We start from the raw sequence: 15,000 nt of genomic DNA, 5'->3' as shown, positions 1-15,000 counted from the left end.
AATAGATATTGAGAATTGCAGATTCAGCAAAGAGATTTTTGCCTCTGATTGTTTGGCCTCAGAAAATTAGAAGGTAATGTAGTATGTTTTATTCAATTGATAATAATCTTAGGTGAAATACAATGAAATAAGTTATTTTGATTAACATTTTGTAGACCTTTGATTCTTACTTTTCATTAGGAATACTGGACTTGGATATTCAGATTACATATTTTTCTAAGATTTATATATGAATAGGTTCAAGGTACAAAATAAGATTAATAACAACACTGGAATAAAAGAGATACTATGACATACATGGAAAAGTATATTTCCCAGAGAAATGTTATTTTTAGGTATATGCAAATTTTTGTTTCAGTTTGCATAATAGCAAATAAGATGAAGGAGCTAACAGTTGTAGTAAAAGGTTCCTGATTTCCAAGAAAGAAGTGAAAATACGTTAGAGGTTGCTTTTTTTTGTCTGAAAATATTTGGAGAAAAGGGTCTGATTTCTGAATGTAGTCTTTTGTGTGGTGAATAGAGAACTTTGAGGATTTGCTTTTATCACAGCAATAGCAAAATCATATCTGTATCTTTCTGGTGCCTTCTTCCTGTCTTTAGTATTTACTAAATGAGTTTCTTCACCCTTTGAATTCATGATCTTTGCTTGTATCATTTCCATTCATTTACTTAAGAAACAAAGTGTCACCATTTACTGATTTTAAACAACAGGGGATAAAGATTTATTATATAGAAATGATATATTGATTTGTATTAGAAATCATAAGGCAAAAGAGATTCAAAGTCGCATTAAATTGCGTCACTTCTGCCAGTTTCATTGACTGTAAGTGTGAAGAAGTTATTACTATTAGTATTGTTATTATTTTCTTTTTTAATACCCCCCATAGAAAATGCAATGAAGAATGATATAAGGAGTAGGGTCTTTGAATATGACAAAAGTAATGTTGTTTAAGTTTTAAGAAATATTTTAGTTTTCACCTAAATACTTGAAAGATAGTTTTTGAAAAATCCTGTAGATATATTTATTTTTGTTTATGGTTTAAGGAGGGGGGGGGAGTAGCCTTTACTTTTGTCAAAAGCTTTATCACAATTGTTCCGCCTCTCTGGAAAAAGAACTACTGTATGCATATTTGGTTGTTTGTTTGCTTGTTTTTTGCTGGGTTTTTTTCTTTCTTTCTTTTCTTTTTTTCTTTTTTTTTCTAATTCTTCCTTTTATCAACATTGATTTCCGACTTTTTTCTTTTAATTCTTTCAACTATTTCTTTGCTTTGATTCTTTGGCCCGTAACTTTTTTCTTTCTTTCTTTTTTTCTTCTTCCCCTCCCTTACCCCCCCTCCACTTGCACCTGCACCAATGAGTCGATTATCTTCATGGATATATTAGATGGCTAGTTAAGATAAATATATACATCAATTTTTTTATTGGTTTTTAATATTCCAATTGAGTTCATTTGATAAAAGCAATTAATATTTGATAGAAATCTGTAGTTTGATAATAATGTTTCTTTATGAAGAACAAATTTTCACTTTTTTTTAAACATAAGATAAGCGACTCAATAAGTCTAAATTTTGGGCTTCATTGTTTTTCTTGTTTTTTTGAAAATATATAGATATTTTATAACTGATATCTTGTGCCTAGTAATGCCTCTATGTAGTCACATTTGCTTATATGATACATAAACTGTTTGTCTTAGGTGAAAACTTTGTATAATGATCCACAGATAAATAGCTTGATATGTCCTCAGTTTGTGAAGAGCTGCCCATTTGAATTCTTTGTTTGTTTATTGATTTGTTTGTTTGTTTTATCATTAGAGAGAGAAATTTTAATAAGAGTTCACTAGCAGACCTGAATCCCCATCCCCTTAAGAAGCAAATTTGTTTTATCTTTTTTTCTGCTAATGTAAAGAATAAATCCCCTTGAAAGATGCTTAACTTTATATTCTTCCTCATACTTTAGCTCTGATATCCCCCCTCCCCTCCCCATGACTATTATAACAAGTTGAGATTCTAGTTTTTCATATAATTGTGCTATGCCAGTCTTTCTCTGTGGACATCACTCTCATGAGTTGTGGTAGTTCATGTACAGGAATCTAGTGAATGTATGCTAAAGTACTCAAAAGTCCATGTATGTGACCTTAACAGATATAGAATCATTGTATGTAAACCTGGCTACTTTGTACAGGATTTTAGTCATCGTATGTGACCCTAGTTATTGTAAGTAATTTTTAGTATCCGTACTTGACCTTAGTCATCGTACGTGTACCTAGTAGGTGATCCGAGCTGTAGTTGGTAATCAAGATCCCTTAATTTTGTTAAACAATATCTTTGCTCTGGGACCGTGAGTGTGACCCCTGTGTTGTTATCAGGTCCTCCGTCTGCTGCCCTAATCTTCCGCCCTTATCTCCACTTACACTCATCCTTGATCCCTCTTCCTGTGCCTATACCCTGTCTTCCTGAGGGGAATATCAGTTTGAAGCTACCACTCACCTTATTACCTCAACACTTTCATTTTCTTCTTCTTCTTTTTATTACTCTCTCTCTATCTTTAGCCACAAGCCTACAAATTGTAGATATTCCCCTTTTTAACTCTGAGCTGCAATCGCAAGTTGTGATCGGTCTAAAGGTTTGAAGATCAAATTTATATCAGAGGGGAAGAATGAATTGAATCTATTGTCTTTGCAGATTTGCATTAATTCTTTGACACACCGATGATAACTTGGCCTTTGCTTCTAAATCCTAACTAGAATTTCCTCATTTTATACATCAAGTCCTTTTTTTTAGAATATATATATATATATATATATATATATATATATATATATATATATATATATATATATATTTTTTTTTTTTTTTTTTTTTTTTTTTTTTTTTTTTTTTTTTTTTTTTTTTTTTTTTTCCTGATTTTCACTCTTAGAACCCTTTAAGATAATGCTTTTATGTTGCCTGCTGCTTGTTATGTCTTGTTTTAGTTGAGGAGCTTGTGATCTGTAGATATTTTTTGTGTATTCTGTTTCTTTTTCCTGACTTTCTTTTCTCCTTCTGATTATTCTTGTTTATATATTTTGCCTTTTTTCTTTTCTTTTTTTTCTTTTCTTTTCTTTTTTGTATTATTAGATAGAAGAGTGCTAGTAAGTTTGCATTTTAATGAAAATAGATTGTTTGGTACATAGTAAATGTTGCTAGAAATGTTATGAAACTGGCGGTGGCAGACTTTTAGAATCAGGTAAGACAGTTGGTTCACACAGAAATTAAACAAAAGAAAACATAGCAAGTAGTAGAAAACATGGGAACATTGTGCTAATGACTTATATAAATATATATATATATATAAAGATCCGCTAGTACCACTATAGTTCATACAGTGTTACTGGACTACAGATGAACCCTGGCAGTACCTTAAACCAGTCCTCTGCAGTTATTTTTAGTCCCCTCATGATACACATTGCACGACAGAGCATGGCCAAAATGAGGAATGTATTCTGGGTACGGTAATCTCAACTAGAGCAACGGTAGGCAGGTATCCCAATGGCTTGTACCATGATCACTTTTTACAATCGAATGGCTTACTTCTCCTCATTATTATTATCATCTATTCCACTGAATATCATTATCCTGCTTGACACAGTTTAGTTGGTGGTGTGCTGCTACTACTGTGGGTTAAGTTGTAGACTTTGTGCTTGAGTTACCACTATCACATTATCACCACCACACCTGCTCCCCCTCTACCACCACCGCTCCTCACCATCACACCCGTGTTCTTGGCGGCGGCGAGGAGGCAGCAGCAAGGAGGGCCGGTAGCTCACAGGTGTAGAGGCATTGCTTACACCCAAGACTCCAGTGTCTGACCTCTTCTTCTGTGGCAGCCTTAATCCAGCAGAGGACGTCCCGGCCCGACAGCAGAAGGGCAGCCCATGATGTGCTTCAGTGGGACACACCTCTAGAAGACAGTGCTTACAAGAAACGACTGGAAGACGGTAAAGAGCAGGTGCTCTCCGATGACTCCACAAAGGCTGGGCGAACAGAGGAACGTGGATGTAGTCCAATAACTGTGCTGGAGGCACGAGCTGAAGTGGACCATGTGGCAATGAGGCCTCTATCAAGGGCCGGCTCCCACACCATTACCACCACTACGAGCTGGGGAGCACCAGTAACCACCACAACCAGCATAGAAGTTGATGATGATCAATCTGCTCGCTGTGTACAGCTGACTCTACACTCAGAGAGTCGTGTTACATTACATGCTCCTGGTGGTGTATGGGAGGGGTTACATGTTGAACAGGAGCCAGAACATCAAGATGAAGAGCAGCAGCCACAAGAAGATAAAAATGTGGGAGACAATGATGTTCCAGCAGAGGCATCACCTGATTCAGGGCCTGTACATAAGAATGAAGGCGAGACATTAAGAGAACAGGATTTAGATGGTGATATCTACCAATATTCAGCTGAAGATGCTCATGAATTAGAAAGCAAAGTACAAATAAAGAAATCTGAATGTAGTCTTAGTCAAGGAGCAGATGCTATAGTATCAACCACATTAGAAGAAGTTAGTAGCACTGAAGCACCAACTTATCTTATAGCAGAGAAAATAAGAGAAGATATTGTAGTAGATAGCAGTAAGACAAATGAAGATTTCCAGCTTCCATCCATTACAGGTGCTCCTGATGTCCAAGTAGATTTAAGTATGGATGAAGTTCAAATGCCAATACTAAGCAGTATAAAAGACAGTATATCTGAAGGTTCAATTCCAGATATTGGAAATTTACCTTCCACTAGCAAAATTAGTATATCAGCTGAAAATATTGTTATTGCTCATAGAGATAATACCTTATCAGCAGAATCAGTCAGCTCTGATAAGGAATTTGGAGATTCAGCTGAAGTAGAAGATGCAAAAAAAGTAATGGCTGAGTCAGCACAAGATGTTGTAGAGATTGCATCTCAGCCACTGTCAGATGAAGATTCAGAAAATGTCTCACCTTCATATGATGTTATAGAAACAGAATGTGCAATCCCTCCAGTATCAGGTGAAGACTCTGCTTATCTAGCAAGTGAAGCCACAGCACCATCAGCACACCGTCCAACGACTTTGATGATAACTTCGAATTCAAACGAATCAACTGACGATGCAGAATGCACGGCGAACGACCTTACCAAGCTTGGTAGGGAAGACGATATCCCAAAGGAACTGAAGGAAGAAACAAGTGTAGCTGAAGTAGAAGAATTAGAAGAACAAGGGATGGGAGAGCTGGCAGCAAGTGAACGGCCTCCTGGAAGTGAAAGTGGCGCTGTGCCCAGGCCAGAGCGTCCTGCACGACCAGCTCCTCGAACAACAACCTTGGTTAAGGTTAAAGTCGAGAAGAGGCCTGTTGGTAGCCACCTTTTAGTACGGGAACGATCCGTCCATGAACACCAGCCAACAGCCCATGTACCTTCAGTTGAAGAAGAAGTGCGTGGACTTATGCAAGAAGTGAAAGAAGCAACTAGTCAAATAAAGCAAGAAGTAAAGGAACTACGCCAGGCAGACACACCTACTCCTGATACCCCAACACCTCTAAGGGAATTCAAAGAGTTCCTAAATAGGGAAGAAGAACAGGAATTGGAACGCTTGCCAACGATCAAGGAGATGTGTCGTGAAAGTGAGGAAGATGCTTCTGGTACAGTAGGAGGTGAGCACCTTCGTGGCCATGAGCATTTACGCCTGGACCTTGATGTACCTACTCTGGGTCGTCCCATCCCTGTGCAAGCTGTCCAGCGTAGTGGGGATGACAGCAGTCATCCTGACAGCGGGTATTCCACTTTGGAGGGTTATTATGCTGTAGGTGTTGATCCTTATCATACTTCAAAGTATAAATCCTGCAGTGATCCAGTTCCCGAGGGATCCCCAAGCGAACCTAGTATTAAGTCGGAGCTTGAGAGCCCCTCAAGCCTTGTAGATAGTAGTGATTTATCTCCTGTAGATTCTGTAGGTAGTACTACCTCTCCAAGTAGTGAGAACCAGGGCAAATCTAAGTTTAAGTCATTTATCAAAAAAGTGCGCAAAATAACTTCTAAGGGGCTTCAAAAGTCAGATAATAAAAAAAATGATAGTCAAGGGAGTAAGTCACCAGACTCAATTACAGCTGCAGATTTTACAGTTCCCAAATCTATCCAGACCCAAAACTGGGAAACTAGCACAGCAGTTATGAGTAGAGGAGAACGATTGCCCTCTATGGACCGTGGCAAGGAAAGCTGGGGTTCTAATATATCTGATCAGCTGTTGTTAAAGGGGAGAGAATATTCACCATTTTATATGGAAAAAATTAGGAAGGGAAATGAAGAGTCACTGGAAACAGTAGCAGATATTCATGCAAGTGAAATGCCATTAGAAAAATCAGTAGTTACTGATTCACCTGAAACAGATACTGCCATAATTGAATCTCCTGTTAGTGTTGCATCATTTTCTGTGTCACCTATAGCAGAGGTTCATGATATCACTGAGAGTCATGAGGTAAGGATGGCTATTGATCAAGGAAGTAGACCTGATGATTATAGCCCAGATCTTCATGAAAGGGAGGTTGGTTCTACTACTGACCCAATCCTTTCCAATGAAGAGGACACACAGTTGTCAGATGCTGCTGCTGGAGAGATTGTGTCTATAACTAGGTCTCTTCCTGCAAAATCATTTGCAGAGCTATCTGCAAAAGATGTGGCAACTACCGAGTCTCACACTTGTGAATCAATTGAATCATCTATCAAGGTGCCACAGTTTGCTGAGCCTTTTGTGATTGATTCTGTTGTATCTGACTGTTTCAAAAGGGTGTTTGAATCAGATACAGTAAGGCAGGTTATTTGTAAGAGTGAACTAGAGGACAAACTAGAGGTTGTTCCAGTTGATGTTTTGAATGCTAAAAGGGAAAGGATGCAAAAGTCGAAGACACATAGTTTGGAATTTGAAGAAGTAGAACCAAGAAAGTCATTACCCCCAACTTCACCAATTCTTCTAGCTTCTGGCGTTGACAATGTGAGATTTGAATATGAAGACGATGAAGATGATGATGATGATGATGATGATGATGTTGATTTACCATGTACAGATGTTGTTAAGATCTTGGAAACAGTGATTGAACTAGATGAGCCTGAAGATGAGGACGATATAGGTCAAGATGAACAGAGACATGTTAGGAAAGATTATGTTGGAACAGTAAAGACTAGGGCAATCCCTAGGGATATAGATATCATAGAGGAAGAACCATCTCAACTGCTAGGTCAGATGATAAGTCCTGAATTAGATTTGGGCTTATTACTTGAGCAGCCAGATGAAGTTGAAGATGGAGATTCTGTCAGGAGTGTCATTGCTGATTCAGAATTTCTCTCAATTGAGGAACTGTTAAGAGAAAAAGAATTGGAAACTGGAGGAATAGATGTTGATGCACAGATATCTGAAGCAGAAATTGTGATAGATAATGATCAGATGCAACTTTGTGTAACAGAGGCTTTAATACATAGTCATGAAATGCAGCTCTCTTTAGTGGAATCTGTCGTAGAAGGAGATGAGATGAAGTTGTCGGTCGCAGAAAGTATTGTCCCTAGTGATGATATACAGCTGTCTGTCACTGAAACTCTTGCAGATAGTGATGAGATGCAGTTGTCAGTGGCTGAAGCTGTGGTGGATAGTGATGAAATGCAGCAGTTGTCTATTGCAGAGACTGTAATTGATAGTGATGAGATGCAGTTGTCTGTTACAGAAACTGTGGTAGACAGTGATGATATGCAACAGTCTGTTTCAGAAGCCATAGTAGATAATGAAGACACTCAGTTGTATGTATCAGAAGCCATAGTAAAAAATGATGACTGTAGGATATTTCTTGAAGGATTTGATGTAGGCATGGATACTGAGACAGATGTAGCAGATGGTGATGAAATTCAAATGTTATCAGAGGTAGAGATTTCAGGGGATGTTGGTGCAATGCAAATGTCTTCTGGGTCTTCAGCCTTTACTGGTAATGATCAAGAAGATATAGATGCTGACCTTTTGAAATTTGAATATGACAGGAAAAAGCAAAGGGAAAGTTCATGGGAGAAGGAAAAAAGAAGTATGAGAAGGAGAGGATTCTATAAACCTCCAAGAGGTGATGATGAAGAAAGTAAGACCAGAACTATCATGTCAACAAGTGAAACACATTATGTTTATGATCCATCAATTGTGGATGAACCTCACCACACCGAAGCCTCAGAACTCCACTCAGCCATAGTTGAAGCCTTATCATTTAGATATTTTACAGACTCAATAGGAAAAACTGAGACAGAATTGACGGAAGATGAATTAGTGGCTGTCGATTCAAATATTTTAGACCAGAGTGATTCAGAAAGTCAGCTTACAGGGTTGACACTGCATGAACCAGGTTTTGCAAGAGGAACTGAAATTATTCACGATTATCCAGATATGCTAGCATTACCACCGGATGTTTTACAGGTATCTGAAACAGTATGTCAGGTGGAAGAAGTAGAAGGGATGGATAGAATGCTTCAAGTAGAGGAAATCATTTCTCCTGCTGTAGATCTGGCAACTGGCAAAGAGAGTATACATGTTAGTGATTATTCAGAAGAGTTTGATAAAGTTGTATCAATTGTAACTGTTACATCCTCAAGTGAGTCAGATTCAGATCAAAGGATTTTCTTGATAGATGAGGTTCACAATATATCAGAAGTTGAGTCTCCAGAAGAAGATGTCACTGCTGATATAATATCAGATTGTCTCACTGAAGACATGGAGGCATATGCTACCGAGTCTGATGAGAGCATGGCAGATATGGGAATAGTGGAAGTTTCTGAAACTGTCTGCCTTGTAGATGAAATTCAGGAAATGTTTGATTTAGAAAAGATAGGTGAAATTAAGCCTTTAGCAGAAGAATGGAGGAATAGTATCGAGATCATACACCAAGATGAGGAAGCAGAAAGTTTTGGTGCTGTTAATGTGAAATCTGTTTCTGAAGGACCTTTGTCTCAAACAATGACTGTAGATAAACATCCCTCTATAAAGAATAAAACTGAATTTAGTACTGATGAGGAAATGAGTTCTTGCACTGGTGAGATGAGTTCCTGCTCTGGCGAAATGAGTTCCTGCACTGGCACTAAAGCTAAAGTAAAACACATTTCAAAAGAGAGAACCACTAAAACATGTGGTGAAGTAGAAATGAGTAACATCACTCAAGATTTTGAATCTGTAAAGGAGACCAAGCAGTGTAAGGAAACTAAGAAACCACATTGTGGATTGCATGGCTGTGAAAGTGTAGATGGCGAAATATTTAAGCCATCTGGTAAGATGAATATGGAAAGTTGTGTTGAGAGAGAGAGAAAAAAAATTCCTCCAGATGACAGCGGAGGGATAGATGATAGTTTCACTATCAGCATACCAGAAGTTGGAGAAAGTGATAGCTGGTTAAATGTTATTAAAGCCTATCAAGTTCTGTCAACAAATGCTAAGCAGGAATACCTAGAACCTGATGAATATAACAAGGATGTAATCATAAGTGACATAAGCGGTAATGAAGATGTCAAAGACTCTGGTATGGAGACATTTACAGAATCATCACATGAATCTTATGTTTCCAAAATAGATTGTGAAAGTTTTGATAAGGAACTTGGTAAGACAGCCCTTGAAGAAGTTCATGATGATGTAACAAGGGTTGACCCATCAGTAGAATCCTTAGGGTTGAGAGCCACTGACAGTCTTCTGGAACAAGTATCAGGTTCAGTATCTAATAAAACAGCCAGTGAAGTAGAGCAGCAATCAGATATAGTGGATGAAGAAAGCTTAAAACTTGGAGTGTTAGATCGTGTCTCAGAAGAGTTAAAAGCTATGATAAGTAATTTGGAGCAAAATCTAGCAGCAGGAACAAGCAGAAATGTGAGAATTACTCCTATACTTGCAAGGTTAGAACAGTTAGAACAGGAGGTCGCCAATCTTACTCCTGTATCTGAAACACAAGAGTCCAGTATTCCTAATTTCTCATATGCTATGCAAACTCATGATTTAGTGTCTACTCCACAGGCTTCAGCTACAGAGGAAAAAGGAAGACGATTCCATGCTGAGGACTTGAGCATTGGGGTTAACAGATCTCTTGCAGTCAGCATGCCTGTTGGAATACAAACAGAAACCACCACTCTTGGTATCCCAGGGGGACAGAGTCCCATTGGTGAAATGAATGGCCAAGATATTCAGGATGCTTTAACAGATGTAGAAGACCTGAATATGGATGGGGAACAGTCACCAGTACCTAAACAGAAACCATTGCTTCTTTTGCCTGAAAAGGAAACAGGTGCTGTAACTGATACTGAAGATATGGATCTATCTGGAGATGAAAATGACATAATTCAGGAAAAGACAAATCTACCCACAATTCAAGATCTTGGGATCCTTCCTGAACCAACTAGGGAGGTCATTAATCTGACAGAAGGTTATGCTAGAGAAGCTAGCCCTCTCCTCCTTTCAGATTCTGATTCTGAGAAAGAAGATGTCCAGAATAGGCACAGGAAGAACATCCAAAAAGTAGAAAAAATGAGTAAGCTGGATATTCCAGCTGACGATGAACCTGAAGGAGTAACTGATGTAGAGGATATGGTAGCCTCTGGTGATGAAATTGAAGAGCAAGTTCAGGTTGAATATTCTTTACCAGACCATTATTTAGACCAAGGTGAGGGAGTTTCCAATCAGGAAAAAATGAAAGCAGCAGCTCCTAAACCCAAGGTCTTCAAGCATCAAGAAGATTCAAGTGATGATGAGAAGCAATCTAAGAAGCAAGTAAGGCGAAGGTCAAAAGCAAGTCTACAGAGTCTAACAGTTCAGCCCAAAGAAGATGGTGCAACTGATGTAGAAGACTTAGTTTTCAGTGATTTAGGAGAGAAGGAAGAAAAAGTCCCTATTGTTAAAAAAGATGTTAAAGAAAAAGTAAAGCGCAAGAAGCAATTAAAGAGCAAATCTCTCCCAAGAGTCCAGGCTGGAAAAAACCTTTCAACCCCTGTTGGTGACACAGGTGGGGCGACAGACACTGAAATCTTGACTGGAGACGATGATGAGAGTGAGTATGATGAGGATGATGATAACCTTGGTGTGCCCATGTATGACACAGGTGCCATAACAGATTCAGAGGATGTAGCAGCTTCAGATACTGAAGACATAACAGATATTGTTGCAGCTCCACTTAAGAAGAAGGAATCTTCCATTATTCCTGAACCCCATGCAGAAAAGATTAGAATTACTGAGACAGAAGAAGCTCCTGAAAAAGAATCTGAAGGTGAGACTGATGAAGAAGGATTTCAACTGGATGAAAAGGATGATGAAAAGCCTTTAGTACCTCGAAAGAGAGTAGTCTCTGAACCCATTGAAAAAGTTGTCAAGGAAGCTCTAGAAGTAGAAGAACCATGTGAGGCTGCACTTACTGATACTGAAGATTTTGACCTTGAAGACAAAGAAGAAGAGGAGGTCATCAGTGATATTGCAAGTCGTATTCCAGCAGAAGGAGAGATATACACAATAAAGGAATTAGAATCAGATTATGGTCAGGTTACAAAAAAAGAAATGGTGAAAGATACTGATGCAGAGTTAAAGGAACTGATCAAAGAAGCTGAAGCAGGAGGGCTTACCCTACAGGAGGCTTTAGATTGTGAGGCTATAACAGATGTGGAAGATTTAGATGATGATGAGCCCGGAAAACCCAAAATTAAAGCAGCACCATCTAAGAAGGTTCAAAAGGATGAAGGTGCCACTGATGAGGAAAGTGTTGATGAATCAGACATTGAAGAAGAGATAAGGAAGCCCCCCCCAAAACGAACTAGACACAGGGGCAAGAGACTGCCTCTTGTTCCCCAAGTGTCAGAAGTCCGTTTTGTGGAGACAGATCAAGGTCCCTTAAGCATCATCATTACACCAGATAACCTTGATAACAACCCAAATCAGGTGGTGAAAGACCAAGTAACAGGTGTTGTTTTCTTGGAATCAGAAGAGAAGGAGGAAGCAACCACTGACATAGAAGAGCTGCAGTCATCAGATGAGGAAGGGCAAAAACGGAGAGCTAGTATTCTTAATGCACCTCAATTGACAACAGAACCTGCAACTGACACAGAGGATTTTGATGTTGATGCTATAGAAGTAGACAGACCCCTGAGTCCCCTGCCCCCAAATGTGAAATACAATGTTCTGTCAAGCCCAAAACGTGAGATTATTCACATCAAGGAGGATAAATATGGTGTTCCTCAAGTTACTATCAGGAAGCTTCAAAAAGATGAACTATTATTATCAGATGTAGAGGACCTTGCTGTAACAGATACAGAAGATATTGAAGTGTCTGAGGCAGAAGCTCTGCGGCTAGTTGGAGCTACAACTGATAGTACAGCAGACTTTGAACTCCCTGACACTGGATTGATAGAAGTGTCTTCAACAATGAGGCAAAAAAAGCAAGCTTTGCAGATCGAAGCAGATGAGGAAGAAGGCAGCACTGACATTGAAGAGTTACAAATGACAAAAAAGGCCAAACGTAAGGGTAAAAGCCGAGCAAGATTAGAACCCAAAGGCCAGGGAGAAGATAGTCACACTGATATTGAACTTCTAAGTGACCAAGATGACAAGGGTCTTACAGTTCGCACAGAAAGTCCAAGAGGTCATACTGACACTGAGGACTTTGTGGCATCAGAAACAGAAGACTTGGGTATACCAGAAAGAGATGATGCTCCTACACCAGATGTTATTAAAAATGCTGCCATAAAAAAAATCATCATTTTAAAAGAGGGACCTCACGGTGTAACTCAGACAGAAGAGGCAAGTGTAGTGCTAGGACATGGGCTACGTGTAGAAGATGAGCCAGAAGGGGTTACTGATATTGAAGATATGGAAGCATCAGGAGCAGAGGATGACGACATCCCAGAACACCCTGGTGTGGAGTTACCAGATCAAGAACATTCAAGTGTGGACATATCTGAGAAGACAAGTATTCCAAAGGATAAGAACGAGGCAAAACATATAAAAGATAACCTGCTTCTCCCAGAAGATAACTACAATAATCTCACTGATGTAGAGTCCCTTGATGGAGGGGAAGGTAACAGGTGTGCATCTAACACCAGTTTATTGTCCGGTCAGCAACTAACCTACGCTGTAGAAAGCTGTATTGTAGAAGAGCTTCCTTATTCCTGTTTACCTTTGACTGACCCAACACTCTCTGCACATGCAGGGTTATCCCTAGAAAATGACCCTTTTTGTTCAGAGTTGACCAACCCATTAGTTGTAGAGGCTGAGCTAGAGCAAGTTTACTACCATGCGCCCCAAGAGGAACCGCACCAAAGTGAAGTTGAATTGGCAGCAAGTGATGGCTGTGTTGTCAGGAAGAGGCAGGTGGTGGCATCTATGTGTCAGGCTAGAGAAATTCGTAGATTCTGGTCACAAGATCGCAACTCCCCTCTTCAGCAATCAGAAATTAGTGAATTTGCCTCTCCATCTATTCATAAAAAAGGTTTTAAGACAATTTTGTATCTAGAGCAGCCTAATCTCTTAGACACAATCAGCATCAGTGACACCTTATGTGATTCAAGCTACTTCAAGAATGAGCGACTCATGGATTTTGATTCTTCAAGTATTGAGTCTTTTGATGATCACTTCAGTTATATAGACTCAGATATTGTCACTGTTGTTGATCGTTTCAATCAGGAAAGGGGTAGTAGTTTTGACGATCTTCCAAGTCCACATCTTAGCAGCATTGGAAGCTCAGGGGTTATTGATTCCCTATGTTCTGGGAGATCTTTCAATTCAGATACTCACTTCTTTGATTCTCCTTGTTTGAGTCCTCAGCCTGATGGTGTTTCTGGTCGCATCAGTAGTCAAGACAGAAGGTTGATACATGAATCATGCACTGGATCAAGCTCACCCGTTTATACATCCAGTCCAGAAATAAGACGTCAACATGAAGCTAGGATGCAGAATTTACATGCTTCAAATAGGGATTATGGTGAAACTCATTTTGATTTCCACGAAAATGTCATAAATAAGAGTTTGGTAAGGAACTATTGCCTGCCAGATAATAAAAAGTCAACTGCTCCATTAGAGCACATGGCATCTACTGGTTTCCTTGGAGGAGAAATGTTAGATGAGAGTGAATATGTAGATAATTCCACTCTTTCACAACCAATTACAGTTTCAGAAGTTAGGAAAGGTCCTGCAATAGAATGTCATGAGGGATTCACAACTGAGTGTATTGGGGGATATGCCAACAAGCATTATAATGTATCGGCAAAAGAGTCAGTTGAAGAAAACATCTTGGCCGATAATTCAGGTATTTCTTCAGAACGTATAAAAGGTTATGCTTCAGAATACGTTGAAGCCTCCAGAGTAGAATGTGTGGAAGAGATGTCATCAGATTATGAAGAGATACCTGCTACATCCTGTCTAAAAACTTCTCCAACTGGTTATATACAAAGATCTATTACAGAGTGGGTTGTGGCACATAATAATGGGAAGTTTAAACATTCAGATAATGTTGAAGAGCCTCAACTAATTCATAGAGCAGCATTTTCTGCCAAAGAAGCTGAACTGAGAGCAGCCTCAGATCAAATTAAATCATCTGTTCCAAGTCATATGGATCATAGACCAGTTTATGTTGCTAATTATCAAAGTCCTCAAAAGAGAAATTCTATCACAAGAAGAGTAATGCAAAGTGGTCAGTCACCTCTCAGGCAATCAAGGGAAGTATTTGATCAGAAATTAAGTACATCATTTGAAGACTCAGGCATTCACATGCATCAAACATCTGGAAGTTTCACAGCATCTATAGATACTGAAGATGAAAGACTAATGAATGTAGGTGATGACAGTGACCATGTAAGTGTGGCAGACAGTGTCTTAGGTCTTGAAGAACTAAATTACCAAGATCCAGATGATCAGGGTATTCATAGAAAATCATTCTCTAAGCTCATAATGCCTGCTAGTTCCCAACAACAGAAATCAGAAGTAGGTTCAAGGTACTTAAAGACAGCTGAT

The 15,000-nt window shown here is 39.0% G+C and overlaps 1 protein-coding gene across 50 annotated transcripts in view; it reads left to right on the top strand.

Moving 5' to 3' along the window:
* The window catches only part of LOC122245738 (uncharacterized), a 375,164-nt gene that overhangs the window by 334,717 nt on the left and 25,447 nt on the right, over positions 1–15,000 (top strand). For 8 of the 50 annotated variants that reach the window (XM_086540745.1, XM_086540744.1, XM_086540723.1 and 5 more), the window contains exon 36: positions 3,866–5,665. The exons of the other annotated variants lie outside the window; for them this stretch is intronic. In XM_086540745.1, the coding sequence (XP_086396871.1) occupies positions 3,866–5,665 (1,800 nt within the window). The remainder of the gene's footprint in view (positions 1–3,865; positions 5,666–15,000) is intronic. 50 annotated transcript variants of the gene reach the window in all.

Source organism: Penaeus japonicus, unplaced genomic scaffold (assembly GCF_977035675.1).
Source record: "Penaeus japonicus unplaced genomic scaffold, GWHDUDI00000001_assembly GWHDUDI00000010, whole genome shotgun sequence".
NCBI classification, from domain to species: domain Eukaryota; kingdom Metazoa; phylum Arthropoda; class Malacostraca; order Decapoda; family Penaeidae; genus Penaeus; species Penaeus japonicus.
The sequence above is the reverse complement of the archived record's forward strand: the minus strand, read 5'-3'. Positions and strand labels throughout refer to the sequence as shown.